Consider the following 11,053-nt stretch of genomic DNA (forward strand, 5'->3'; position numbering starts at 1 on the left):
ATAAGTTTAGTGAAACGTACCAGTACGTCCATGGGGGTAAAGGGATGAGTTTTGTGAAACTTACCAGTACGTCCATTGGGGGTAAAGGGATACGTTTAGTGAAATGTACCAGTACGTCCATGGGGGTAAAGGGATGAGTTTTGTGAAACGTACCAGTACGTCCATTGGGGGTAAAAGGGTTAATTTCAATATCACCAAAAATAATTAGTTTAATTTTGAATTATAGCAACAATGTTAAAAGGATTAAAAAAAAAAAAAAACACATTTTGACTGTAAAACTTTTTTTATTTTCAACATGACAAGTGACAAGAGTACAATATGCAGTTATTCATCATCTTTTCCTATCAAAATAATTGATTTTGCAAGATTATCATCATTACAAAGAACACTCTCTGTTGAACTAAATGTATTGACTTGTAAATTCTGCAGTTTGGAATAAGATTTTAAAAGGTTCTGCATTTCAATTCTTCTTTTTTTAATAGCATTAGTTTAATGTGCTCATATCTAAATTTGCTCACTTGATATGAACCAAAATGTCGTACAGTATTGTGAAAGATGTGAATGTTGGGTGAGCTGCAGCTAAGTATACAGTTAGAGTATAATGTATATTTGGTTCAGCTGAAAACTTGGGATACCAAGAAAAATTCGTGAAAGGGATCGACGTGTCGTCAGTACGTTACGTGGCAAAGATTCACTCGATTTAAAGCCTAGTCCTTTGCAAATCGGAAAATTTTATTTTTCTAGTTGATACACAATTGGCCATCGCACCAAACGGTGAAGTAATATCACACTATGGATGAATCGTCCGACTCAAAAGTCACTTTCTTCCTTTTACAGACTAAACACTTATACACAACAATCACAGTATTAGATTCCCTTTTTTTTTGGCAATGGAAAAAGTTACTGAAATGGTGAAACGAAAGAAGCAACAACCCTTTAGAAATCAAAATATAGGGTTTGTATATAAAAAGGAAAGCAAATTTCCTTTTTAATATTTATATTTTGAATAAGAAAAGTTCTTTATTATGAAATAGCATGAAGCTCACACACGAAGTGTCCTAAAACTCTACAACAACCTGTGATGCATTTGCAGATTTTAATGCGAGAGCTACTTGCATAAATCTGCTTGACAGTTTTGAATTATAGTAGGAAGAATGATGGTTTGATTAGTAAACTTTTTTTTAAAAATACACCTCAAAAGTCATCCTTCTCTTATTTTCCATCTACTTTATTTATATATTCACAATAAGGTTCTTTGGTATGAATAACAGCTTTGGTTAGCTTGAAATAAAGCAGTAATAACAATTCACTGGAATTATGCATCGACAAAAAGGTCAAACTTAACAAATATTAAAGGAAAGAGAGAAGATAATTTGACAAGTTTTCATAAGGATTTCCCTATAATCCTCCTCCCAAATATGAGGAAATCTGGAATAACAATGAACTATTTTCTGTAATCCCAGAAACAAAATTTATATCCAATACGGAGTTATAAAGTATGGATGTATACAAGTATTTTAAATAAAAATTTACGCTCAAAGTATTTTAAGTTCTACATTTCCTCATAATTTTATATAAGTAATTCAATTAGAATATTTTTATTACTTTCTGTTCACAATGTTCCCCTAAAACAAAGTCTTTACGGCTAGGCACAAAATTACGTTTCTATTTTGTTGCAGAGTACAGTAATACTAAACAATTGTAAAGTACCTGTATTAGAAAAATGTCGTAATTATCTGCTCTCCTCATATCTTAAAAAAAAAAATGTGTACCTTTTACATACTCAACTTGATAAACAATTGAAACTTCTTTTCTAACATAGAATGTATAATTAAGCTCATAAATAGTGCAAAAACTCTCAAAACACCTTATGGTGACCACCGTTTCAATACTAAAGAACCTGAGAATTCTAAAGAGAGGTAATATTTGGCACAGATTTCATTACATCATATTTGAAATCATGGCAATTTCCTACTCGGATGTGTCGAACATTTCCTCTGGCAGTAAATCAGTTTCTGGTAGTTATTTATTAAGATATTTTCCCTCAAAACAGTTGGGTAACATTTCTATTAATAAATACAATGTCTTGTATATGATAAAATGAAGGTTCAACTATTTCTTGCATTTCAATTATATTGTACCAACTGTGTGTCACACGATCGTACATAGTTCATTTTGTATAGGTATTATACTTGTATCTTTGCTCTTCCCTCGCACTAAAAAGAGCCTGAATAAACATGTATGTTTTTCTCACCGCTAACGGTGTCGATTTTGAACATGAAACTTCTTGTTGCCTTGAGCTTTTGTATATAAAGGAGAGTGTTCTAAATAAACTCACTCAGTTGCTTTCATCCAATGTGACGAGCCGAGAGAAGGTTGTGACTCAAAGACAGGATGAAAGCAACTGAGTGAGTTTATTATAGAACACTCTCCTTTATATACAAAAGCTCAAGGCAACAGGAAATTTCATGTTCAAAATCGACACTGTTACCGGTGAGAAAAACAGACATGTTTAATCAGGCTCTTTTTAGAGCGAGGGAAGAGCAAAGATACAAGTATAATATATACACAGTTCGTACAATATAATGATTAAATAAGACTCGAGTGAAACCTCAATGCTTTCAGTTCAAATCTCACAAAACAGTTAATAGCAGCCAAACAATAATATATTAATTACATTCTTTGATTGTATCAAAAGCAGAACCATTAGTGCTAGAATAACATACTTCTCTTCTCAATAAAACCAAGTAAAGTATTTCCATAAAAATAAAAGTTCAATAACATTTCATGGACCACATTCACAAGTACCTAGTTTACAATTTCCTCTCAACATTCATAGCTCACTGGGGACAATAGAAACCCTTAATATAATGCAACTGTGACCTATCATCTAATACTTTTTTCATATAACAATTAATATTGAAATTAGAATGAGATTTTATTCCTGATCACGTGGACTATATTTTAAAGTCAAACGTGTTACCTTCATTATCCACAGAAAAAAAAATCTAAAGGCTTAAACGACAGCTCTCTGCATAATCCTCGGACCAAATTTTTCGTAAAGACAATCACTATATCATATTACTTGAAAACACCGAAATTAACTCTTCCCGATATTCTACTTAGAACACCATAGTGTTTTCAGGTTTCAGGACAAACGCTATAGCACTTAAAATAAAGGGATTTACTGCACAAAGTTCTGAAAATGCTTGAAATAATGAGTAAAAGATAAAAAATAAGCACATGTCTACTTCTAAATAGATTAAAACATTTTTATGCATTTTGAATTATTGTATAAGTACTGTACAGTATTTAATAAATTATTTCAGAAAATGTTTGAAAGATATGCAGAAAATGAACTTTTTTTCAGCTAAACTTTGCTTTGTTGGACTTGCATGAATCTAGAATATCGAGTTTCCTCAATATCACATGATAATATCATGCTTCACCAAAGCTTGGTGCTATGAAATCTCTTGTATTTTTAATAAGGAGTATATTCTTTAGCTCTTTTTTAAGTACCCTTGATAGAATTAAATAAAGGGTGAAGATATTATATATTTTGATTATTCCATTAAAATTTCTAGTAAAAGCAGCACCCCCTTTCACAAGTACCAAGCAAACTCAAGTCATCAAGTCACACCATCACCAACATTGAAATAAACTTGACTGTCCGTACTATCTGCATTGCGTTTATGGATGACGACGAGAGGCAAAAGAAAACTTGATTCAAGATAAGTCTTCTTGCATAAAGTTTTATTCATTATCCTAGACTAAAATTTCCACACCAATGGAGGTTAAATATCTCTGCAAAGTTATGAGTAAAAAGTGATAGTCTGGAAACCATCAAATGGTATGCCACAATACAAGAACTCGCAATACCTGAAGATGGTTGGCAATGTGCTGAGTTGTTAGATCTATATAACTGGGTCTGAGTTCCATAAATCATCCTACTAATCTTACTTCTTACACTCTTTGTCATTGCTTCATTTTACTGACAGTTAGAATTTCATAACTACCTCACAGTTATCAATATGGATAATAGTATGTGGAAAAAATTAATTATTTCATACTCCTATCATAACTCATATCAAGAATATGGCGTAAGACCTTGATAGCCAAACTCTATTTAAAACTAAGATTTTTATACTTGAACAGCGCTTGGACTGTTAAACTACTTTTTAAGGCAGCCAAATAGAGTTGATTTCTGTAACTTTAAACTATTTATATGTTTCTCGAATATTCTCCAGAATTTCCACATTTGTTTTGCTAAAATGCAACTTTACTTTCCCAAAGCTACTACATGGAAACAAATTGGGAGTGCAAATTTAGTTTCAATAATTAGCATGCATCTTAACTTTATCTATCCCTGTACTTTGAGTCTTTCAATATTCCATAGTTGTTAAAAATGGAATCAGACAATGCTGAGGATTGTGATAGATTATTGGAATTGTTGGGGACTCACAACCTGTGGGTCCTAAACTCAAGGTAGGTGCACGCTGCAAAGATTTTACTGGTAAGCACCGAGTTACCAGCAACCACTGTCTGGTTCCTCTTGATCTTTGCTTGGACAAGCTAGGGTGGAAAAAGGACTTGAGCACTGATCATGTGTGTATATGTTGTCTCCAAGACACTACAGCACGGTGACATGTTTGAGCTACCTAAAATTTATCAAACTTTTGCATATTTTTATGGGTCATAAATGTTGAAGTAAAGATGTACACAGTTTTCCAGACTACATATTTAGCATAAGATCTGCACTGTTGACCTCATATCAAGTAGCAAGGAAAACAAAAGGGGTTGCAGATTATTCCTTAACGACCCATTACTCAAAAGTACATACTGTACATGGCTTCCAGAATGCCCGTGAATACTTCCCTAACTAAAGGACTGACAATTTAGCAAGTGGCTGCCCTAAAAACAAAAACAAAAATCAATGATCCACTGAAGACTTTGGTTTATCCAGCAAAGCAACGTGATGTTGCAATAAAAACAGGTTTGCATAATCTCCTTAAAGGATCTATGACATGATGATTTGTAGTAACAAGCATACAATGTAAAGTTAGCCAACTCTGGTGTGCTGAGAGCACTATGTAGAGTGCAGTATATGACGTTCCTGTTGTTGATGGTTCCCATATTATCATTCAAGACCTCACTATGGTCTGACAAGGTAATTAGCCTCCTGATATGTATAATGGAATTCATCCCTTCCCTCTTCAGAGGTTTAAGGAGGGCAACAATGAAAAGTCACAGTTGCTTTTGACACAAAATATGACTAGATAGGCAAAGATGAAAGAAAATCAATTTGCCTAAATTTTTTTTAGATAAACCTAAATACGGAAACACAAAATTTCAAATAATGCTATTAAACTTCACCGGATTCAATAAGACTGATGGATTTGCTTAAAACTTGAAAGAATTTGACAGTTATATGTAGTTATAGATATGTCAGTGTACTGCTTGTTATAAAAAAAAAAAAATATGGTTTTAAGATTACCTCATTGACTATCATATGCTTCTCTGAAATTATTCTTTGTATATAACCATTATATCATTCTAATGTAAATACTGGTTTATCTTTGATCATAAATAAATATGTTGCTCTAGATACGGTACTGTATGTACTAAAGTTAACATTAGGAGCTGTCAATTTCGTTTTGTCACAGGGGACAATTGCAAGAAATAAACAATTATAACATAGGTAAGTAGTATGAAAGCCCTTACATTACAAGCAGCATGATTAACAAGGTACTAGACAATGGTACTTGTTGATTTATGAATTCTCATCAAATATATGATTTTCAAAAGATCACAATTTGGTAAAATTATTGGAGAAAGGTGTTTAAATCCTTCGACATTCTTACTAATGAGAAGAGAAAACGGTTTAGCCTGTAAACTTGTTCTTTTCAAATTAGACACTACAAAAATTCATGATACAGAAATTATGAGACGGTGTTCAATAGGATAATGCTGTAAACAACTAAATGTTAGGAGCTGCAATTTGATTCAAACCTTTACCTAACTTAGTAAATCCTATTTATATAAACATCATTTATGAAGTATCAAGTGTTAGAGTTGTGAATATGTATTTAATTGAAAATACTTATCAAATGTAAAGTAGCTGCAAATATCGGCTAGAAACTAAAAAAAACTTTGAGTGAAATTCATACGTATTAATAAAATTCTAATATTTCTGTAGACCTAAGGAAGGTACTCGTAAAGTCTTGCGGTCTACATTTCCGACAAATAGTAGCAAACATTTCAAGTTTATAAGCACCATTACCCCTTAAAAGAAGTGATGCAGAAAACACTACTTTTTTTCCTTTATATATATTTCATAATCAGAGCATTTAGAAAAAAAGATAGTAAATGAAAAGTAGTTGAAAAGTAGTAAAAAAGTGCATTATGCATGTCCATTATAAAAATTTCATAAGGAGTCCTTTTACATAACATCGTAGACCTTTTTATGTTCTTGACAAACTCAAGAATAAGTATTAACCCTTTTACCCCCAATGGACATACTGGTACGTTTCACAAAACTCATCCCTTTAACCCCATGGACGTACCGGTACGTCCTTGCAAAAAACAGCTAATTACATTTTTTTGCACATTTTTGATAACTTTTTGAGAAACTTCAGGCATTTTCCAAAAGAATGAGACCAGCCTGACCTCTCTATGATGAAAATTAAGGCTGTTAGAGCAATTAAAAAAAAATATATTGCAAAATGTGCTTGGATAAAGAAAACACCTGGGGGTTAAGGGTTGGAAAGTTCCAAATAGCTTGAGGGTAAAAGGGTTAAAATGTCTGGCATCCTGAAATTTATGAAAGTTCAGCATATCCTAATCCCATGCAAAGAACATTTTACATTCTCTACGATAGGTTTAGAGAAGATAAGCATATTGAAACTTTATAGTTTCTTATGGAATTTCAATGTGCACTATCCAATAAGCTAAGAAGCAGGTAGAAAAAAAAATTGTACTTAGGCCAGAGTTGAGAGAGCTGGGACTAAAGGAATGATATACAAATCCTCATATCCAAGATGAGAAGAGGGAACAAGTAAGTAGCAGACATCGTAGGCAATCGCTGCGTATCAATAAAAAGGGGTCTATTGTATATGGACTGAAAATTGCAAATCTCTTGAGGGATTTTAAATTTTCCTAGAATACAAACCATAAACATTTATGTGAGCTGACTGGTCCAAGCGCACATAAAAGATGTACGGTTTGTAACCTCATTTGATCAACCGATATTTAATAAATTCTAATGCAACTACAGTTTCAAATACAGTACTGCAAAGTGCCAGTACCAAGCATTTGGTCTCGAAAGGAGGAATATATATATACAATACATATGCAAAATACATTCCATGCTGTATGTGAAGCTTCCCATTTGGTAAAATGAGATTTGTAGGGATTCATAATAAATCCACTCCCTCACCAACCAAAGTTTCAAGACCAGAATGGCATGGGAAATTTTCAATAGCATGCCAGTCTATTATGATAGAACTACCTAGTTATATTTGCTTATGAAATTATTTATAAAATATGTTCCAATCCTCGTTTACTACTTTGCACAAATAAATAAAAAAAAACATACGTTAAAGAGGGCAACATCAGGGATATCAATTACTCCAATGCAACGAAGGTAGAGCACACTCTTGTAAAAATGTTGACTCACAGCCCCTTTTAAGCTCATTAATACTAACTTATCTTTAAAAATCAACCCCAAAATATTCACTGAAATGCAGACACATACTAATATGAAATTACTGCTGACAATGAAAGTAAAATTTAATTTGTTTCTACTAAAATAATGAAAAGGTTCATGTTAACTATATGATAGCTGCGTGCTGTCTTTTACCAATATACAGAAAACATGATGATATCCTATACAAAAAGTACTGTACTTAAAAAAGTAAGACGACTCTTAAGATTTACGTTACATGCTGGACTTTCCTTCAATTCAAAACATTTATTGAAATAAGGGTATTGTTTACATCTTTAGTATATCAAGTGATATGAATTGTAAATCAAATACCACAATATAAAAGCCAGTGGGACGGAGCCTCTGCACCTATACGTAACACGAAAATAAGATAAAGGAACGTCTCCAGTCTTTGGTGTGTAATTTTCAATTTTAAATATTGGTGATGGATCTAATATCAATCACGAGAATTGTCGGACAAGCTAAACTATTGGAAATCTGAAGTTTCCAATGTTGTACTAAAGTAAAGTTCTGTTTACGATACCGGTACGTACAGTACTGGTATGGCGATGACTTTCCACCTTCGGGAGCTGCTCGCTCATTATGCTTTACGAGTTTTTGTTCCTCATTGTTCAAATGGAGAAACGTGGTTAACTGTTGTGGTAAATCACTTCCAACACTATTTTAAAAAAAACCGGAGGTTATACAATATGAGCTACGTTACTTTGTTTTCTAATGACTGTACCTATTTCAATGGTAATTTTACAAAATATATAAGAATATTGTGCTTCAGTACTACCTTGACTTCTTTGGTAGAGCTCTATCAGAACTTCAGAAAGCAACACGATCTTTCAGTATGACATTGGAGTTCGCGCATTATACACATTCATTTCAGTATTAACTAGGTAAATATCGAAGGTACGGAAGTTTAGTCTTCCTGTGAGACTTTTATAGGAATCATGTTATCAAATTCACACATTAAATAATTAAGTAACCAATTTTTAAGTACATCAAAAATGAGGTTTAACTATTTCTCATATTGCAATTCATTCCTGGTTCTCAAAAGTTTTTTTTTTTTAACAAACCGACCACCATCTACCAAATTGGAACAAAAAATCAATTGGTAAGGTTACTTTATAGATGAAAATAAGCTTCTAACTGTAGTTCACCATGAGCTCCTGTGCATATAGCATGTTCTCTGAAAAGAGATTCCCTTGTTGCACTCATAACAATAAGAATCACAGGTACTTCATATGCACATATATAGTGTAAAGACTTAATGACTAAAATAATCCGTTATCTTTACGAAGACAGTATATAAACTTCTAAAAATATTATATTTAACAATATACAAACAGTAAAAAAAAATCTATATACCTATGAAGCCATCACTAACGTAGTCACTGGCCAAATTCAAATTCAAATATACCCTTATGCAGTAAGAAAAAATAAATGTGTTCTATTGTACAATTAAAAAGTGATGATCTAATAGAAATGAAGTTTTGAATATTACTTTCAAGTAACCTAGATTATTAAGAAAAGGAAGAAAGTAAAAATAAAAAAAAAGACCTTGAGCCGTTGATACAAAGGTCGTCCATATTTCTAGGGCTGATGAATTTGAGACAACATTCTGAGGAACTTTGGGAAAAAAATATCTAAATGCATTCACAACAATATTTTTCTTCAATGTAAATAGCTCATATACAGTACTAGCTACTGTAAGTGAATAATTAAACCAAGACCTGTAGACTGGTACCTATACTTACTCCTGTAATTTCATGAGATCCGTACAGTATCTGAATTCCTGATAAATTTCAAATCTAAGCACTGTAGACTATCTTCATGTAATTATTTGTATTCTCTGCTTGTTCACATGGCATGGCAATCTCTTGTCTTCACACCAACATGTAATGGTAGCAGCACGAATATCGTGAAATGTCACGTGGAACTACCTTTCATCAAATCATTCCTAAAACAAAGCTGAAGTATCCGCTTGGAAAACAGGTCAGCTCCGAAATTGCATCACAGGTGTTGTAAATAAGAATTTCTACCTTAGGTGTCGTGGAGATGTCGGTATACCGCCTCCTTCTCTTGACTGCTAAACAGCAAAAGGAATAATAATAAAAATCAATACAGAGTAATGTGAATAAATTTTCTATCTTTTACTTTCCTCACTGGGCTATTTTCCCTTTTGGAGCAACTCGGCTTATAGCATCCTGCTTTTCCAACTAGGGTTGTAGCTTGGCAAGTAATAATAATAATAATAACAATAATAATAGTACTGAAATAGCGATACATGGCCATAACTTGGAAAAAAATTATTGGAGATACTTTCAAATTTCAGTTAACTAAGTTTACCGTTTTTAATGTTCATCTTTCCAATATAGAAATTTGTTTGTTTAAAATTATACTTTAAGCATTATCCAATAAAACTGATAATTAATTCATATCTCATTCAAAATATGTCAGAGATCATTAAAGGCATACCCAGAAAGATGTTTTGTTATTGTAATAATTATAAGACATCTTTATGCTACAGTATTTTTCTCCTATTTTTTTTTACTGAAAAGTTTGTTTTTGTGTATATTAGCAATGTCATCTGAATTATGGAATAAATAACAAATGCAGATCCTAAATATGGAAAATACTATATGCTAAAAATTTCAACATTTATTGTACTGTAAATTGTAAATAAGTTAAGAGCAAATTCAACACATGCAATAATGAGATTTTAACTTCACTGAATTTTCACCCATTATAGTCGAGAACTTTTAATGCTCTACATAATTAAAACAAATGAATTCTCAAATAGTAATACAAATGAAAATATTTTTACTTTAAATCCTCAAAACACAAAATTACATAAAAAAAAGGCTATGAACTTACTCATGTATGTGCAATAAATGCCACTCTTTTCTAGGATATGAAATTAAAAAATATAAAAAAGTAGATGATTCAAGTGAAACGAACCTGTGTCTGTCTGTCATCATCATCTTCGTCAATTAATGGATCTGCAGATATGAGCAACTGGTCACGTCCAGCACTTGGCAACAAGCTTCGACCGCCGCTGCGCTTACGTCGGGAGAATACTTTCGCTATCTGCGCAAATTTCTTTCTTGATGCTGAAAGGAAACAAATATAAATGTAATTTAATTAGATATTTTATCAAGACAGCATTGCAAGATTTTGTTTCGTATCTGCTGCTTCCTCCGATGCCTTAGATGACCGTGGAGGTAGCAGCAGTAGGGGATTCAGCATTATGAAGCTTCATCTGTGGTGGATAACGGGGGAGCGTGGGCTGTGGCACCCTAGCAGTACCAGCTGAACTCGGTTGAGTCCCTTGTCAGGTTG

General features: G+C 32.6%; 1 protein-coding gene across 3 annotated transcripts in view; it reads right to left on the reverse strand.

Moving 5' to 3' along the window:
* Positions 1-470: 470 nt before the first annotated feature.
* LOC137652483 (CUE domain-containing protein 1) overlaps positions 471-11,053 on the reverse strand; it is a 97,171-nt gene continuing 86,588 nt past the window's right edge. For 2 of the 3 annotated variants that reach the window (XM_068385916.1, XM_068385918.1), the window contains 2 exons: positions 10,673-10,824; positions 471-9,800 (listed from right to left, as the gene is read on the reverse strand). In XM_068385916.1, the coding sequence (XP_068242017.1) occupies positions 9,750-9,800; positions 10,673-10,824 (203 nt within the window). In that variant the 3' untranslated portion in view covers positions 471-9,749. The remainder of the gene's footprint in view (positions 9,801-10,672; positions 10,825-11,053) is intronic. The other variant, XM_068385917.1, reaches the window with a different exon arrangement.

The sequence above is a fragment of the Palaemon carinicauda genome, chromosome 13 (assembly GCF_036898095.1).
Source record: "Palaemon carinicauda isolate YSFRI2023 chromosome 13, ASM3689809v2, whole genome shotgun sequence".
Classification (NCBI taxonomy): domain Eukaryota; kingdom Metazoa; phylum Arthropoda; class Malacostraca; order Decapoda; family Palaemonidae; genus Palaemon; species Palaemon carinicauda.